General features: G+C 37.5%; 1 protein-coding gene across 3 annotated transcripts in view; it reads right to left on the bottom strand.

The window, feature by feature from the left end:
- Window positions 1–19,751, bottom strand: part of EPC2 (enhancer of polycomb homolog 2) — a 149,652-nt gene that overhangs the window by 94,985 nt on the left and 34,916 nt on the right. For all 3 annotated transcript variants that reach the window (XM_007964942.3, XM_073019675.1, XM_007964943.3), the window contains exon 2: window positions 11,768–11,927. In XM_007964942.3, coding sequence (XP_007963133.1) covers window positions 11,768–11,927 — 160 coding nt within the window. The remainder of the gene's footprint in view (window positions 1–11,767; window positions 11,928–19,751) is intronic.

Here is a 19,751-nt window from a genome sequence, read left to right as displayed (position 1 = left end):
TGAATAAAATGTGTTTGGTATTTTTTTTTCCTTGTCCATTTAGAGTATTTTTGGTAGTCTGTTAATTGTGAACCTTCAATGCATCCTTAAGTTTTAATTATTAGTCATTAATCCTTATTTAGAGGAAATCTTCTGTCCTATGTTTTCCCCAACTGTATGTTTTCTTCCATTTCTGTCAGTTTAGATTATAGTGCAGTGTTTTTTAGAAAAGTATGTTCTGGGGAGCTTTAGTCACCTTGATACTCCTTGGGATGGTGACGTCAGTTTTTAAAGCCTGTTTTTAGTTATATTGTATCCGAATCACCTGTTTGGGTTTTTTGTTTTAAAGAAAGGAAACAAAAAATGTTTCAGGATCCTTTGCTTTGGGAGTGGGGCCTGAAAAATCAGGGTTTTTGTTCTTTTGTTAGTAGTAGTAGTAGTAGTAGTATTTGAGACAGGGTCTCACTTTGTTGCTCAGGCTGGAGTACAGTGGTGTGATCATGGTTCACTGCAGCTTTGACCTCCCAGGCTCTAGCACTTCTCCCACCTCAACCTCCTGAGTAGCTGGGACTTCAGCTGTGTACCACCATGCCTGGCTAATTTTATTTTAATGTTTTTAGACATAGGATCTCACTTTGTTGCCCATGCTGGTCTCAAACACCTTGGTTCAAGCAGTCCTCCTGCCTTGGACCCCCAAAGTGTTAGGATTACAGGTATGAGCCACTGAATCCATTCAAAAATCAGTTAACATACCACCTCATACCCTTCAGAATGGCTACTATCAAAAACAGAAAATAACAAGTGTTGGCAAGGATGTGGTGAAATTGGAACTCTTTTGGACTGTTGGGAATGTAAAATGGTATAGCCACTATGGAAAACAGTTTGATGATCCCTCAAAAAATTGAAGATAGACTTACCATGTGGTCCAGCAATTCCATTTCTGTGTATATACCCAGACAAATGAAAAGAAGGTCTCAAAGAGATATTTGTGTACCCATGTTCATAGCAGCATTGCTCACAAAAGCTAAAACATGTAAGTAACACAGTTATTCATTACTGGATGAATGGTTAAGCAAAATGTGGCACATACTTAGAATGAATATTATTGAGCCTTAAAAAGGAAGGCAGTGACACATGGTTACAATATGGATGAACCTTGAGACATTTGCCAAGTGAAATAAGTCATTATCTGAGGTACTTAGAATAGTCAGAATCATAGAGACAGACAGTAGAAAGGTGGTTGCTAGGGACTGGGGAGGGAGAAATGGCGAGTTATTGTTTAATAGGTACAGAGTTTCAGTTTTACAAGATGAAAAGCGTTATGGAGACAGATAGTGGTGATTATGCAACATTATGAATATATTTAATACCACTGAACTGCACACTTATAAACAGTTGTGGGTACTTTTATGTTATATGTATTTCAACACAATAAAAAATGAAAAAGGAAAAACATGCATTGTAGGTATATACTGAAATTTGAGAATCCCTGTTCTTGATGAGTCACAGTGAGTATCAAGTGGCATGTCCCCAAACTAATTGATAAATATCTCAACACTTTTTACTTATTTAGCCTCTGAATCCTTCCCCCATATTCCCAACTTTATTTGTAAGTTGTGTTCTTTTGTCCCTTTCAGGAACTGGAACAACAACAGGGATATAACTTAGCCTAGAGTTGGAGGCAAATTAGCTTTGCATATTGTGGCCACGGAAAGCCTTATGCTTCTAACCTGGGCCATAGGCTCCCAGCTATGTCCTGGTGACATTAAGGATTTTTAATGTGTATTATCTTTTTTCTTTTTCTTTTTTTTTTTTCCTAATTTCGCTTGAGTGTTTTTATTTTTAAGGTAAAGGTATGAATAGTACAGGGAACCCCGTGTATCCATCAGCAAACCATCAGCTTCATATTTTATTTATTCCTCACACTTTTTTTGGTGATATATTGTAAAACAAATCCCAGACACTATTTCACCCATAAATATTTCATTGTTTATCTTTCAAAGAAAAGGACTTGTGTCTTTTTCCCAGCATAACCACAGTACCATTGTAACAAAATTAATAATAATTCCTTGATAGCACCTAATTTATGTGAACTGGCCAAATAGTACATCTGACCTTAGGGCTGTCTATAGGTTCTAACCCTTAAGTAAGATGTTATGTTTTATATATTTACTACTGCACAGTTATTTAAAAAACAAAACAAAACAAAAAAAAAGAAACCCTCCTAAAAGTACTTTCCCTACTAACAGTAATTGAGTGATGATAAGTTTTAGAATATCAGATTCACGGTTCCAAGATGGCCAAATAGGAACAGCTCTGGTCTACAGCTCCCAGCATGATCAATGCAGAAGATGGGTGATTTCTGCATCTCCAACTGAGCTCTGAAGAGAGCAGTGGTTCTCCCAGCACTGTGTTTGAACTCTGAGAACGGACAGACCACCTCCTCAAGTGGATCCCTGACCCCCGTGTAGCCTAACTTGGAGACACCTCGCAGTACGGGCTGACTGACTGTAATAATGGATCCATAATGTTATGCATTTTTCAAAATCCGTAAAACTGTGCAATACAAAGAGCAAACTGTAACTATGAACTTTAATTAATAACATCATCATTAGCTGTAACAAATGTACTAATACAAGATATTAATAGTAGCAGAAAGTGTGTAGGGATAGCATATGAAAATTTTGTTATTGGCTTTTTTGTAAATCTAAAATCGTTCCTTAAAATATGGTTTGTTTTTTAAAAAGCCTAAAATCTTATTTTTCCTTGAGATGCAAATTCATATTTCACCAACTCAAATTACTAGTTTACTAATTATCTGGGTCTAAAACTTCTCAATAATTAAGGTAGAAACAAATAAAAACCTTCAGTACTGGCCCTCTTACAGATCCCTATTAACTATGGAAGGATATAAAACTAATTCCTTGTAATAATTTACAGCTTCCAAAGACTATTAAAATTATTTGATTACAACGGAAAAACGCTTACTCTATGACAGTCAGTGAAAAAAGCGAAAGCCACAAACACATACATGCATACACAGAGTATAATGCTTTTTTTAAAAAAAGGGAAGAAAATACAACATTTATCTGGGTTAATTATCTTTGGGAGACAAAATTATTAATTTTTTTCTGCAATTAACATTTTACTTTTCATTATAATCAGAGCATGAAAATCAGCTTCTCAAAAAAAAAAAAAAAAAAAAAAAAAAAAAAAGAAAGCTTATTTTCTTAGTTTCTATCAGAGAAACAGGAGACTCTGTTTTTGAGATGAGTCTCGCTGTCACCCAGGCTGGAGTACAATGGCACGATTTCAGCTCACTGAAACCTCCACCTCCCAGCTTCAAGCAATGCTTCTGCCTCAGCCTCCCGAGTAGCTGGGATTACAGGCGTGCACCACCACAGTCGGCTAATTTTTGTATTTTTAGTAGAGACAGGGTTTCACCATCTTGGCCAGGCTGGTCTTGAACCCCTGACCTCGTGACCCACCCACCTCGGCCTCCCAAAGTGCTGGGATTTCAGGCGTGAGCCACCGTGCCCAGCTGAAACAGGAGATTTTTTTTTTTTTTTTGAGACGGCGTCTCGCTGTGTCTCCCAGACTGGAGAGCAGTGGTGCAATCTCGGCTCACTGCAAGCTCCGCCTCCCCGGTTCACGCCATTCTCCTGCCTCAGCCTCCCGGGTAGCTGGGACTACAGGCGCCCACAACCACACCCGGCTAATTTTTTGTATTTTTAGTAGAGACAGGGTTTCACCATGTTAGCCAGGATGGTCTCGATCTCCTGACTTCGTGATCCACCTGCCTCGGCCTCCCAAAGTGCTGGGATTACAGGCGTGAGCCACCGCGCCCGGCCGAAACAGGAGATTCTTAAGCCAGTAATGAGAAAACTTTTTCAAACAAAGTCCAATTTTGTGGGTGGTGGAGGGGCAGGGAGGTGGCTTTACTCAACTCCATGGAGGGAGGATTGTGTATTCACTACAACTTTATTTTCTTAATAAGAACAATGTTAGTGAGAAAACAATTCTTTTAATACTAAATGATCTTATTTATAAAGCAACATCATCATCATACAGGCTGCCTTTTCATTCTCTCATCCTTTACATTTCTTATTACCTAATTTAGCCTCCTCTAAAACCGTGAAAGGTACAGTAACCTTTTTTTTTTTTTAACATATAGAGAAAATAAAGCCCACTTGACTGAGGTCCTACGTAGTCCAATTTCATTGAAAGCAAATCTTATTTTTTGTCAGGCACAGTGCTTAGTTGGAAGCTTAGAAATCAGTAACTGCCACACACCCTTTCCCAATTTGGGCCTCTCTTTATTCAAACTGTGGAATTATTTTCAAAGATAGGTTGGACTCGCAGCAAACCAGTATACCCACAGGCACTACAATGGGTTCTCTAGCTCTACTCAGTTAATCCCTAAAACCCAAAGGTCTTGGCTGATCCTCCTATTCTATGTTCTTCTAGTGTATGTGTGCACACATGCATGCATGTGTTTGAAGGGAAGCACTTAACGAACAGCTTGTATTGTTGCCTTAGTGGTTCTCCCTCCAATGTCTTTGATTTATAAAACTCAAAAGGCTCTTTTCAAAGTTGAATCTTAGGCTTTCCCAAAAGCTAAAATTCACTCCCTTTCAATAGAGCTTTTCACTACTCTAGGCAATACAGTAAAATATGAAGTGCATGCTTGTATTACTCTCATGGGTCCCTTTTCTTCAAGTTTCTCCCTTTGTCTAGCACCTCTTCTCCGACCCATTCATAGTGCTCTTCCATTCATTAATCCTCTGCCAGGCCAAATGAGAAGAGCACATCATCACAGTTATATACATCTACCTTTTCTATCAGCAGGCAACCTGCCTCTACTCTGCAATTTATCCATTAAAAAAAAGAAAAGAATCCATTATTGATTCTATTACCAACCCCCTCTGAATGGTAATTAATTTCTATGTCTAAAGTGTAGAAATATTTGCAACTTGTAATGATGAACCATGACCGAGAAGCAGTATAAAATAGTTAAACAGGCACACTCCGGAGCCAGATGGCGTGGATTGGAATTCTGACTCTTCTACTTGCTAGCTGCATCACCCTGGGCTCTTTAATGTTAGGTTTAAAACGGGAGAAATATATTAGCTGTCTAAGAAGGCTCCTTTGAGCAATAATTGGCTTAGTATACAAAAAATGTATGCAAACCGTAACAGGATGTAAATACAGAAGTCAGTAAATGTTATTTTACTATCTTTTACCCATAACTGTGGAAGGAAAGGTTTAGACTTCTTTAAAATGTTCAAGAAATAAACATACGAGAAAATATTTTTATAGGTAGACAGTCCATGGAATTATGTTACTGGGTAAGACGGGAAGGCAAATTTCCTTTAGTCCTTTAAGGTAGGGGAAACAAGATGCTGTAAGGTACTCTCAGGGGAGTGTGGCATCCTTGGAGAATCATTTACGGAGATGTTAGTTGCTAGGTGAATATGCTGAAGGCCTATCTTTGGTAACTCCTCCTAACACAATCAGTCCTGCTGAGTTACCTCAGAGTATCTTCTTTGGGAAGCCCCATAGGAGGGTTCAAAATGCTTGAAGGCCAAGGACCATGCACCCTTTATGACCAATCCTGCTTTTATATTTTGTAATTACACCATGCCTAAAATATGTACCACTGTACATCAAATTTACCTTATTATAGTGCCTTTATTCTCTCCCTGATTTCTTTAACCGTGGTCTTTAATGTATTGCATTGTATTTTACTCTAAGTCACTGCAAATCCCGTTTTCTTTTCTTTTCTTTTTTTTTTGAAAAGTGGACATAAATAAATGCACATAGCCTGAAGGGGCGTTCTCCTTTAAACTCAGGCTTCTCTTTCATTTACCTCAGACTATCCAGTTATTAGTTTGCTTTTCACACAATGTCTGGCATTACCTTCTTTCTTCCCCTGTAGAGACAAGGTCTCACTATGTTGTCCAAGCCAGTCTCCAACTTCTGGGCTCAAGTGATTCTCCCACGCTGGCCTCCCAAAGTGCTGGGATTACAGGTGTGAGCCACTGTGCCTGGCCTCCTTTCATATCTATCATCTTCTGGGTTTGGAGGCTTCTCCTCCTTCCTGGATTAGTACCTACCCAGACACAACCCTACCATTTCAGCCTCAGTGTCCACACTCACAGCTTTGCCCAAGAATAGGACATGGTTGCAGCTAGTGCACAATCTGAGGAGAAAGGAATATCCTTAGAGCTAGCTGACCTGAATGTGGATTGCACTCAGGGGCTGGCCTTGCTCCCTGTCCCTGTCTAATCACCTGAAATTTGGATCCAGCTTCACCTGTAATGTGTTCTCCACAAATCTGACACAATCTGCTTCTGTACCCATGGCATTGTTTTACCAGTCCTTATTTAGTTGAATGTGTGATGTCATCTCACGGAATTTATGCCTAATTTCTTAATACACATCCAATAGTATTTTTTTCTTTTTCCAAGAAAATGATGTTCCTGGAATACATCCTTTTTACCAAGAAGTCTTACTGTATAAACAAAACAATGCTCTTCATTTGTTCTGAATCTTTCCCAACTCTTTCCAATCAAAGTATGTTTGCCCTGAAAGAACAGGCCAATTACCATTTTTTGCATAATGCAGAGAATATCAAAAGACATTACATTGCCAAGGATAATGAGACTGAAGTTGGATGTTAGGCCAGCATCTATTTTAACCATGCTGAAAAACCTAGTGGTATACACAGGTCCACTTTATGTTGGTAAGTGTAATTTTTCTCTTTTCCAATGTAGACTTGACAACAGTCAGCTTTATCAGTCTAAGAAGGAGTCAGCTTCAAGTGTACAGAAGTGTACAGCAGTGTCCACAAACAGGCATTTGCCAGGGCTTAAAATCTTGGAAGCAGACATAAATAGTACATTTCAATTTCCTTTGAGTGCATTCCTCTCCCTGCATGACAGATGATAAGAAGTTATTACTCCACCTATCCTTTCTCCTGAACTCTTCTTTCAGTCAAGACAGTCTACTGTTTTGTGTTTGTAAAACTAAGGGAATGAGATGAGGGAAGTAAACTTTCATTTCAAAATAAAAATGAGAGTCCTGCTACCAAGAACTATTTAACTGAGTTCAAAACTGGATACAAATTAACTTCAGAATATTTAAGAAACAATGTCAGGCCTGTGTGGTGGCTCACGCCTGTAATCGCAACACTTTGGGAGGCCAAGGTGGGTGAATCATGAGGTCAGGAGTCCAAGACGAGCCCCGGGCGTGGTGGCACGCACCTGTGATCCCAGCTACTCCGGAGGCTGAGGCAGGGGAACTGCTTAAACCCAGGGTGGGGGGCGGGGAATGGTGGAGGTTGTGGTGAGCAGAGATGGTGCCACTGCACTCCAGCCTGGGCAACAGAGGAAGATGCCCTCACGGAGGGGGGCGGTTTTGGGGGTGGGAAGAATGTTGAGTTCCTTCATGTTCTACAATTCTGAGATATTTAGTATCAACTGTAAAATGTTAACATATTAAATAAAACCGGTAATAGATCAAATAAAGATACTATTGAAATGTAAACAAAGTTGTTTCCTTAAAAAGTTTGGGTACTGAATTTAATAAAATTATTGAACTCCAAGAGGAATGAAAATTATAACATTTGGGTTGAAGTACTCAAAGTAAATGTGATTTAATAAAAGTAAAACGGAGGTAGCATTTTTTTCTGCATGTGGTACACAATTGAAGAGTTTTACCATCTTAGGTCATCAAAGACTATGCGCCTTCAAGATGCTTCCCACCTGGTAAGGACAGCTCGATGTGTTATGATTCAGTAAGTTCTGCATAAAGCTGGTAAGGGTGACTATGAAGAACTGCTACTGAAAGGGATTGGAAGGAACAAGAATGTTTATCTCACTTTCATAACAGATTGGAGTCCACTCCCAATTCCTTCTTGGCACTTTTTGGCCTAAATTAACAGTCGGTGAATAACAGAACTCACCTTTTAATTTCTAACACAGCAGGTTGCTCAATTTCACTGTACGCACTAATAATTTTAGCCTTATATGTGATTCTGTGTACAATTTTTAGTTCAACAAATACTGATGGCTCGAAAATGCCATCGACTATATGCTTCTAATTTCATTAATTCTTTCACTCATTAATTTATTCAGCAAATATTTAACTGCACATCTAACCACATGCTGTAAGTACTGTACTAGGCAGTGAAATTCAGAGAAAAAAAAAGTCCCTTCTCTCAGTAAACTTTGCCCAACAGAGGGCAAACAATCACAACTGAAGGTGAGTCAGTGCCACAATGAAAGTACGCACTAGACACAGGAGAGATGGGGCAAACAATGCCAAGAACAATGCTGAGAGAAGTCAGGAAAAGGCTCCTAAAGGTAATCCTGGAGGCAAGCTGTATTTTAATAAGTGAAGAAGTAAAAGGCTACGTGAAGACATAACAAAATAAGGCATAACTCAAAGAGCTACAGACACCTCATTACTAATGTAGCTTAAAGCATGATGGGTTAGAGAAATTAGGAAGGAAAAGTGTATTGAGACTACACTCTGGGACTGTACTAGATAATAAAAATACTAAAGTACCATGAGATGGAGCCCCTGCTCCCGAGGAGCTTACAGTGTGGAGGAGGAAAAAGACCCTCAAACAGTTCATTTCAATAAGGTTGGTGTCACAATGGAAGAACACATAGGGAAACATGGCTGGACAGGCACAAAGGAGTGCCTTACACATCACACAAAGAAGTTAAATTTTATCCTACAGTCAACAGTCAATGAAAATTTTGAAATGGATAGTAACTACGATAGTGGCAGTGGATGATGGTTTGCAAGGTATAAAGACTAGGGCAATAAGGAGGCTTCTGCCAAAGCCCAGGCAAGTATGTGATGAACCTGAACAAGGCTACCTTACTGTGGCAATTTTACAATGTTTTTTTCTAGCCAAGTGAATGGGGATTCTCTCTAATCTATCATTAAAAGAAGAAAAGTAAAAATTCAGAGTGAAATTTTCTGAAACTCCTTAAAGGCATAGCAAAAAGTTACATTAAAAAATTTTTTTTAACTTTCCTTGAAAAAAATCAGTAACACTATGAGTTTAAAATTTAGTACAGATAATCTTAGGTCCAATAAGCAAATTGTGAAATATCAAATTGATGGAAAATTGTACATGCATTTTTAATGAAATACCATATATAAAAATCTGAGAAACTTAAAATATGACTAGAAACGCAGAATATTGTGTGTGCAGTAAGATACTGTATAGTATGCAGTATATACTGACAAGCTAAAAGAAAAAATGAAAGGTAACTTTCTATTATTTTTATTCTGTTTTTTACAATAATAGAATAAAATGAAATGAAAAAAACCAACACAAGAATAATGTTTATTGTAGTCAGTGGGCCTGACCCACATGAGTTACACTAGATTTTTAGTTCTTATACTTCAATATTATCAAAATACAAAATAATTGATACTTTGGCTTAAGAGAGATCCTTAAAATTCCTACTATGAATAGTTATCTCCTTCCTGACTGATAGAGGTAAAGGCAAATTCAAAAAGCTAACGGGACTCAAAGTCAAAGATTACACAGGAGAAAAAAAATAAATAATTTTTGCATGTGTGTTTCTCTAGACTATTTCAGAGAAAAGAAATCTGTGGAAAACAGCTGTACCACCAAAAGACTTTTTAAAGCCATTTTAAAACAATTCAGTCAACAAACACATCATTTATTGATCATCTATAAGCCAAGCACTTTACTCTGAAGACACAAGAGAAAATAAAATATGTAGTTCCTGCTCTCAAGGAGCTCACAGTCTGAAGGGAGAGAAAGAATGGTTACAAATAATTGCAATAAAGTATGGTGAGTCCTCTACCAGAAGTATGTAAAGGATACTATGATAAGCAAAGAAGACAGGTAGAGTGAGAAAAGTCAAGGTGGCTTTCATAAGGGAGTTAAGTCTTTAATGAGCTATAAGAAGGAAAAGAAGACTTTAATAGCATATGCAAGAAAATGTTAAATATGAAAGAAGGTCAATGTGGGTAATTTTTGTAGTCCCTATGGTACACAGAGTGAAGGGAAAAGCAAAAATAAATGAGATTAAAGGAGAAAGCAGGGAACAAATTACAAGGGACCTAATATTCATACTAGAGAATATGACTATTATTGAATTCTATCAAATCTAAACTGCCAAGACACAACATTACTATATGCACCATAAGAAAGAAAAAAACTTTATGTTTGAGTCTTAATATTAGAATAGAATACTACAGAATAAAGCTACATTACCAAAGGGCTATGCCCTCAGTGTAAGATTAAAGAAATAAATTAGCCATGCAGAAAGGGAAAGCAAGGAATTTTGTATTTCTCAACTTGCCCTTAGGTAGAAAGGGGAAGCAAAAATTCTTCCCCGAGAACTGAACCTTGAGCAGATCTGCGGCCTAAATTAAAGCTAACACTGTGGTCCAAAAACAAACAAAACAAACGAGCAAAAACTTTAACGTGGTCTCCGGTTGGTAGTATCCCCAAATGCCTGGCAGAAACAAATGAAAATTCTCTTTATAAGAACAAGACTTCAATCCTGAACAACAGCAATTTAAGATGCAATTTCACTGCAAAGATGAAAACAGTGCATCTTAGAATCAATGAAAAACACTCTATCTTATAGTCAGTCTTAAAGCTGGTCATGTTTCAGAATTACATGGGGAACTCTTTAAAAATACAAATCACCAGACTTCACACCCAGAGATTCTCATACAGGTAGGTTGTCAGACAGGTGGGTACTTCAGGTAGGCGGGATGTTGAGCCTTGGAATCTCTATTTTAATAAGCTATTCAACATTTCTTTTTTACACACCTGACAAGATAACAAGACACTAGCAAATGTCTGCGGAATCAGCTGAAAAATCCTACTCTAGAAGTTCTTTGTGGAGAGAAGCTAGATTAGAAGAGTACAGGGACAGGAGATACAGGACAGTAAATGTAACAGGAGACTGTTAAAAGTCTTCACGCTAGAGGTGGTGATCATTTAAATACTAACAGTGGGAGAAAAGTAAGAGTATTAAGGAGGCAAAACTACACAGAATTCTTTAATAAAAACTATATGAAAGTAAAGGCATTAGATCTAATTCTGAAAAATTCCAGAAGACTAACCCTACTCCTGGGCATTAGAGCCACTGGGCCTTTAAAAGTAAATCTTGGGCGGGCGCGGTGGCTCACACCTGTAATCCCAGCACTTTGGGAGGCCGAGGTAGGCAGATCAACTGAGGTCAGGAGTTTGAGACCAGCCTGGCCAACACGGCAAAACCCCATCTCTACTAAAAATACAAAAATTAGCTGGGTGTGGTGGCACGTGCCTGTAATCCCAACTACTCAGGATGCTGAAGCAGGAGAATTGCTTAAACCCGGAAGGCAGATACTGCAGTGAGCCAAGATCAGGCCACTGCACTCCAGCCTGGGTGACAGAGAGACTCTGTCTCAAAAAAAAAAAAAAAAAAAAAAAAAAAAACAAAAGGAAAATCTCATCTAGGTATAGTAATCCACCACCTTTTAGCTGTGTAATAAAGTGTAAGTGCTATACAAAACCCTATACTACATAAATATCAAATGTTCCAAATGTTACTTAAAACTCAAAATGATTTCCAAATTCAGATGTAAGCACAGAGGGATTTTATTCTTTAATGTTTAACACTTCTATTAATCAGTGTGTATGAATTTAAAAATCAGAATTTCTTTAGGCAAAAGAAAAGATTTCCACTGGTTGATAAATTTAAAGTACAAACAGAAAACAACGAATTAACAAACTTACGCTGAATATGAATGAACTGTTTTGGCTGTTTAAACTCTCCTTTGTACAAGCGATTGTAATAGTTGACGTTGCTCTCTGCCTCAGGAACAGGAATGACCATACTCTCTTTTTTTTCTCTAAACACTTGCTGTGCTGAAATCGCTCGCTGTAAATGATGTTCCTGGAAAATGTAAAGTAGGCAACATAAGTTGTTTTGGTAATACTAATCAATGCATAATTTTATATAAAAGTTACTTTGTTTAATAATCACAAAGTGCTTTAAGAATCAATTATAAATAGTTCCTTTGCCAAAGACCTATACATACATTGCCATAATTCTCTCTTAATACTTGTGGCTCATACTGATAACACCTCAGATTATTACAATTTTCGTAAGTAGAATTTTTTTAAAAAAATTAAATATACATTCAGAAACTAGAATATAAAATTTCAATTACAAAAAATTAATGTTTGCTAAATTAATTGAGGTGGTTGTCACCACTAGCAGATGAAAGAAAAATTCCAAGTTACAGGAAATAAATTTATATCACAGATTTTAAGTATCTTCTGCATTTGTGTACTTCAAACTTTAACAGTGCAAAATTCTGAATAATTCAAAGAAAGATAAAATTACGTTCAACAAATTTTATTACTACCAGGGCAGAAAATATTTTTAAATAAAGGTTAAATGAACAGTTCCTATAACATATATCCAGTTTCTAATCACTTCATTACTTCTGCAACTTACTGAAATAGCCTCCTAAATCGAATTTTCCCTCCTTCCTCCCTTGCCCCACAGTGGCCCATTCCCAATAAAGCAGTTTTACCTTTTGGAAGGTAAATCGTGTCATGTCACCCACCCCATAAAGGATTTCTGATCTCCATCCTATTCAGAGTAAAGGTTAAAAATCACTCAACGGCTGGGCGCGGTGGCTCACGCCTGTAATCCCAGCACTTTGGGAGGCCAAGACAGGTGGATCACGAGGTCAGTAGATTGAGATCATCCCGGCTAACACGGTGACACCTCGCCTCTAGTAAAAATACAAAAAAATTAGCTGGGTGTGGTGGTGGGCACCTGTAGTCCCAGCTACTCGGGAGGCTGAGGCAGGAGAACGGCGTGAATCCAGAAGGCGGAACTTGCAGAGAGCCGAGATCGCGCCACTGGACTCCAGTATGGGTAACTGAGCGAGACTCCGTCTCAAAAAAAAAAAAAAAAAATTCACTCAATGACCTATGAGACTCTGTATCTCTCTTATCTCATTTCTGACCTCTCTCCTCTACAATCTTTAATTCTAGCCACACTGATGTTGCTGTTTCTATATATCCAAATGGTCTGCTTTCAAAATTGCTTCCAGTCTTATCTCAGCAGAGAGGCCTTCCGTGACTTTTTTTTTTAAATCTAAAAGAGTACTCCTCCTCTAGCACTCCTTCCCTGTTTTACTTTCCTCCATACCTTTCCTGTTTTACTTTCCTCCATACCACTATGCAACGTCTAACAGAGTAAAGATCTCATTTGTTTACTGCCCATCTCCCCCTAGCATAAAGTAAGTTCCAAGAAGACAATGATTTTTGCTTGCTTTGTTAATTTCTTATCCCTAATGCCTAGTACAATGGCCAAAATATAGAAGCTGCTTAATATACATTAACTGAATGAATAAATGAAATCTTTACTGGATTCCTACTACATGTCAGGCTATGCAAAATACACCTAAAGAAACTGAGGCATAAGGATATTTCACAAGTTGCTGAAGGTCAAACAGCTCTAAGTAACAAAACAGAAATACAATCCAGGATATACATATATATGCAAAGCCAAATTCTTAATCCTAAGATATTACACCATTTTTTTGGAAGTTCTATAAAGTCCAAGAAATTAGAAGTTCTTAATTTCATTCAAGCCTTTAGGGTATGTGAAATATTATTATACAAAAGGAATTAGTGCAGTGATCCAAAAAGAAAAGTTTCATTCAGTAAGACATAAATAAAATTAAACTGAAGGTCCATTCTATGCAAAATACACAGATTAGTTTGATTATAACCAGTACTTTAAAAGGAAGGTAAGATGATAGAGGGGGATAGATATCAAATAATGAGAAAAGAATTACATTAATTTCATGATCTTCTGCCAGTAATTACTGTTAAAGAAAGCAGAGAGACAGAGATATAAAAATAAATGGGAAAGAAAAGAAATACGATATGAGGAAGTGGGCCAACAAGTTTCTATGCCACAGACAAGTGAACGGTAAGCCAGGGCAGCTACTGGGACTCCTACAAGAAGCATCAAGTTTTGTCAGATCCAATCAAGTCATACCTGCTTTTCCCCAAATAATCATCTATACTACATCACAGTCAGTATCTCTTTGGCATTTTGTCAGACTAAGTTAAATCAAGAAAGCACAAGCATATTTAAGAAAAATGTTGTGAAATTTAGCTAAGGAACAGAAGTCTAGGAATAACTAAGTAAACTTAAAAAGAAGCAGAAAATGTAGCATGAGAACAGAGAGCTGCCTACTAGAAATCACAAAATATTATAAAGCCACATTTTCTACTCCTTTTTAAGCTCACTAAGTGCCACTCTAGTGAACACACAAATAATAATGAAGCGAAACAGCCTTATTGCTGAGGCAGAGAAAGTTTCAGTGGTCTGGATAGAAAATCAAACCAGCCACAACATTCCCATAAGCCAAAGCCTAATCCAGGGCAAGGCACTAACTCTCTTCAATTCTATGAAGGCTAAGAGGTGAAAAAGCTACACGAAAAAAGTTAGAAGATGGTAGAGACTGGCTCATGAGATTGAAGGCAAAAATCCATCTCCATAACATAAAAGCGCAAGGTGAGACAGCAAGTGCTGATGGAGAAGCATCAGCAAGTGATCCAGAAGATCTAGTCATGATCAGTGATGAAGGTGGCTGCAATGAACAATAGATTTTCAATGTAGGTGAAACAGCTTTCTACTGGAAGAAGCTGCCATCCAGGACTTTTATAGCTAGAGAGAAAAAGTCAATGCCTGTTCAAAGCTTCAAAGAACAGACTGACTCTTGTTAGGGGCTAATCAGCTGACGATGTTAATTGCAGCCAATGCTCACTTACCATTCCAAAAATCCTAAGGCCCTCATGAATATGGTAAATCTACTCTGCCTGTGCTCTACAGGTTTACTAAATATTCTAAGCTAACTTAGATTATTTAAGTTATTTTATTACTTAATTACTAAATATTCTAAGCTAACTTAGAATATTTAAGTTATTTTTTCCCCCGAGCAGTAGCTGCCATAGCAGTAGCTCGGGTAAAAAAAAATACATATATTTTTAAAAATACAACTACTCAACAATGTATACGGTCACTCAAGAAGTCTGATGGCGATGAACAAGGAGATTAATGCTATTTTCATGCCTGCTAAGACAACATTCATTCTGCAGTCCATGGATAAAAAGTAATTTTGACTTCCAAGTTTTTATTTAAGAATACATTTTGTAAGGCAATAGCTGCCATAGATAGTGATTCCTCTGATGGATCTGAGCAAAGTAAACTGAAAACCTTCTGAAAAGGATTCACTATTCTAGATGTCATTAAGAACATTCATGATTCATAGAAAGAGGTCAAAATGCCCACATTAATAGGAGTTTGAAAGGAGGGAATTCTAATCCTCATGGATGACTTTGAGGAGTTCAAGACTTCAGTAAAGGAAGTAACTGAAGATGTAGTGGAAATGGCAAGAAAACTAGAATTAGAAGTGGAGCCTGCTTAGAATACGTGACTGAATTGTAGCAAATTCATAAAACTTGAACAGATGAAGAGTTGTTTCTTATTGATGAGCAAATAAGTGGTTTCCTGAGATGGAATTTACTGCAGGTGAAGATGCTGTGAACATTGCTGAACTGACAACAAAGGATTCGAACATTATGCAAAGTTGATAAGCAGCAGCAGGGTTTGAGAATGCAATTTTGAAAAAAGTTCCACTGTGGGTAAAATGTTATCAAACAGCATCACATGCTACAATAAATTCTTTCATGAAAGAGTCAACTGATGAAGCAAACTTCACTATTGTCTTACTATAAGAAACTTCCACAGCCACCTAACCTTTAGCAAACATTACCCTGATCAGTCTAGCCATTAACATCAAGGCAAGACCCTCCAACAGTAAAAAGATTGCGAATAACTGAAAGCTCAGATGACTGTTAGCAAGCATTTTTTAGCAATGAGGCATTTTAAAATTAAGGAATGTATATATTTTAGACAGTGCTAGTGCATACGTAAATACACCACAGTATAGTATAAGCGTAACTTTTATATGCACTGTGAAACCAAAATATTCATGTAACTGGCTTTGTTGTGACACTTGCTTTATTGTGGTGGCCTGGAACCAAACCTACAATATCTGTATATATCTAAACATGTTAAGTAAAACCATAGACAGAAGAAAACAAAGAGAAATATCTTTCTGCTATAAGAGCAGAGAACTTCTTCAGAAGTACGAACAATAAAGCAAAAAAAAAAAAAAAAAAGAAAGAAATCTATTACATTAAAATTAAAAATTTTGTTCAATAAAGGACACCACGGACAAAGTTAATAAATTTATGACAAAATGGTATGTTATTTTAAATGTCTGAAATCTATAAATGATTACTATCTAGAACATATAAGAAACTCCTGCAAATTAACAGGAAAAGTAACCCTAACAGAATGGGTAAAAGATACATATAGGCAATTTACAGAAGAGAAAACCCAAAAGGCTAACAAGTATGTAAAGAGATGTGCAAATTCATTAATAATCAGAAAAACACAAGTTTAAAAACTTTTATGCAATGATTTATACTGATTAAGCTGGCAAAAATAAAAAACTAAAATAAGGCCAAGTGTTGGCAAGGATATGAGGATACAAATTCCTGCATGCATGACTATGGAAGCACAGACTTTCTACCACTCCAGAGAGCAACGTGATTAATTACTCAAACTGAATCTGCATAATCTATGAACCTGCAACTCCTGTCTTGAAATATGTAACCCCAAGAAAACCTCACACAGGTATGTAACCAGGTATATTCACTGAAATGATACCTACTGTGGAGGAAAATCTGGGGCAATGTGGGTATCTATGAGTGGGAGAGTAGGGAAGTAAAATGTGGTAGATGCTCACCATGAATATTACAAAACAGTTGGTATCAACAGTCCAGATGCATATAAAATGTGATGCAGCTTAGAAGCACTGTTACATGTAGAAGAATGAAGCTGGATCCTCAGCTTTCAACTTATACAAAAACCAACTGACCTGAAACCATAAAAATTCTAGAACATAACATCGGAAAAACTCTTCCAGACACTGGCTCAGGCAAAGAGCTCATGACCAAGAACCCAAACGCAAATGCAACAAAGATAAATCGATGGGACCTAATTAAACTAAAAAGATTCTGCACAGCAAAAGAAATAATCAGCAGGGTAGAGACAACCCACAGAGTGGGAGAAAATATCTGCAAACTATGCATCCAACAAAGAACTAATATTCAGAATCTACAAAGAACTCAAACAAATCAGCAAGAAAAAAAATAATTCCATCAAAAAGTTGGGAAAGGACAAGAATGGACAATTGTCCAAAGAAGATATACAAATGGCCAACAAACAATGAAAAAATGCTCAACATCACTAATTGTCAGGGAAATGCAAATCAAAACTGCAATGAGATACCACCTTACTCTGCAAGAATGGCTGTTAATTTAAAAATTAAAAAGTAATGATGTAGGTGTGGATGTGGTAAAAACGAACACTTTTACACTGCTGGTGGGAATGTAAACTAGTACAACCTCTATGGAAAAACAGTATGGAGATTCGTTAAAGAACTAAAATTAGATCTGATCCAGTAATCCCACTACTAGGTATCTACCCAAAGGAAAAGAAGTCATTATATGAAACTTGCACACATTTATAGCAGTACAATTCCCAATTGCAAAAATATGAAACCAGCCCAAATGCTCATCAACTAAGGAGTGAATGTGGTGTATATATACCATGGAATACTACTCAGGCATAAAAAGGAATGAAATAATCACATTTGCAGCAACCTGGATGGAGCTGAAGACCATTATTCTAAATGAAGTAACTCAGGAATGGAAAACCAAACATCCCATGTTATTATTTATAAGTGGGAGCTAAGCTATGAGGACACAAAGGCATAAGAATGATATAATGGGCCAGGTGTGGTGGCTCACAGCTGTAATCCCAGCACTTTGGGAGGCTGAGGCGGGCGGATCACCAGATCAGGAGATCGAGACAATCCTGGCTAACATGGTGAAACCCCATCTCTACTAAAATTACAAAAATTAGCCAGCAGTGTTGGTGCATGCCTGTAGTACCAGCTACCTGGGAGGCTGAAGCAGGAGAATCACTTGAACCCGGGAGGCAGAGGCTGCAGTGAGCCGAGATCACGCCACTGCACTCCAGCTCGCGCAACACAGTGAGACTCCATCTCAAAAAAAAAAAAAAAAGAATGATACAATGGACTTTGGAGACTCAGCAGGAAGGATGAGAGGGGATTGGGGGATAAAAGACTAGACACTGGGTACAATGTACATTGCTCAGGTGATGGGTGCATCAAAATCTCAGAAATCACCACTAAAGAACTTTTCCAAGCAACCAAACACTACCTGTTTCCCCAAAGCTACTGAAATAAAAATTTTTTTAAGATCCTTGTGATATATTTTGTGAATAAGGAAAAAAAAAAGCAGTGTTAATTCAGAAAACTCATAAGAAACAGAATCAGATATAACATGTGATTTCTATAAATTAAAAGGAAATGTATATAAAACAGTATAGATTTTGCCAGAAGAGACACATTAAACGTATTAGTTGGTTGCCTGAAAAGGTAGAGAGGAGAACGGGAGTAGCAAAGAGAGAGAGAACAGAATAAATAAAGGAAACCAGAGAGGGGTCTGGCAATATTCTTTCAAATTCAGGCCGTATTGGACTGCAGTGTCAGAGACAAAACAAGATTGGCCATATGTGATTAACTGCAGAAGACGAACACACAGAGATTCATTATACTATTTTCTCTACTTTTGTGTATGTTTAATTCCATAATAAAAATGAAAATAGAGTGAGAGGAGGGGAGGAGAGGAAAAGAGAAGGCTCTTTTAGAAACCAATGGTAACAATGTACCATAAAACTGAGGTATATGAATAACTCGACTCTCTGCAACTTTCTTCCCCAAAAAAAAAACAACTTTATATAATAATAAGATTATGTATTACACAGTTTTCAAAACATATTTAGTTTTAAAACTGAACAAGGGTTTCCGTGTGCACTCAGCGTACCCCAGTAACCCCAGTACCCCAGTAACTCATTAATTAGTGGAGATAAAGGCTTATGAATACTGGTAATAATTTTATAAACACAAAATGACAAGATAGAGAGGATGTGGAGAAACAGGAACACTTTTACACTGTTGGTGGGACTGTAAACTAGTTCAACCATTGTGGAAGACAGTGTGGTGATTCCTCAAGGATCTAGAACTAGAAATACCATTTGAACCCAGCCATCCCATTACTGTGTATATACCCAAAGGATTATAAATCATGCTACTATAAAGACACATGCACACGTATGTTTATTGTGGCACTATTCACAGTAGCAAAGACCTGGAACCAACCCAAATGTCCATCAATGATAGACTGGATTAAGAAAATGTAGCACATATACACCATAGAATACTAGGCAGCCATAAAAAAGGATGAGTTTGTGTCCTTTGCAGGGACATAGATGCAGCTGGAAACCATCATTCTGAGCAAACTCACAAGGACAAAAAACCAAATACCACATGTTCTCACTCATAGGTGGGAACTGAATAATGAGATCACTTGGACACAAGATGGGGAACATCACACCCTGGGGCCTGTCGTAGGGTAGGGGGAGAGATAGCATTAAGAGAAATACCCAATGTAAATGACAAGTTAATGGGTGCAGCACACCAACATGGCACATGTATACCTATGTAACAAACCTGCACGTTGTGCACAT

The sequence above is a fragment of the Chlorocebus sabaeus genome, chromosome 10 (assembly GCF_047675955.1).
Source record: "Chlorocebus sabaeus isolate Y175 chromosome 10, mChlSab1.0.hap1, whole genome shotgun sequence".
Lineage (NCBI taxonomy): Eukaryota > Metazoa > Chordata > Mammalia > Primates > Cercopithecidae > Chlorocebus > Chlorocebus sabaeus.
The sequence above is the reverse complement of the archived record's forward strand: the minus strand, read 5'-3'. Positions and strand labels throughout refer to the sequence as shown.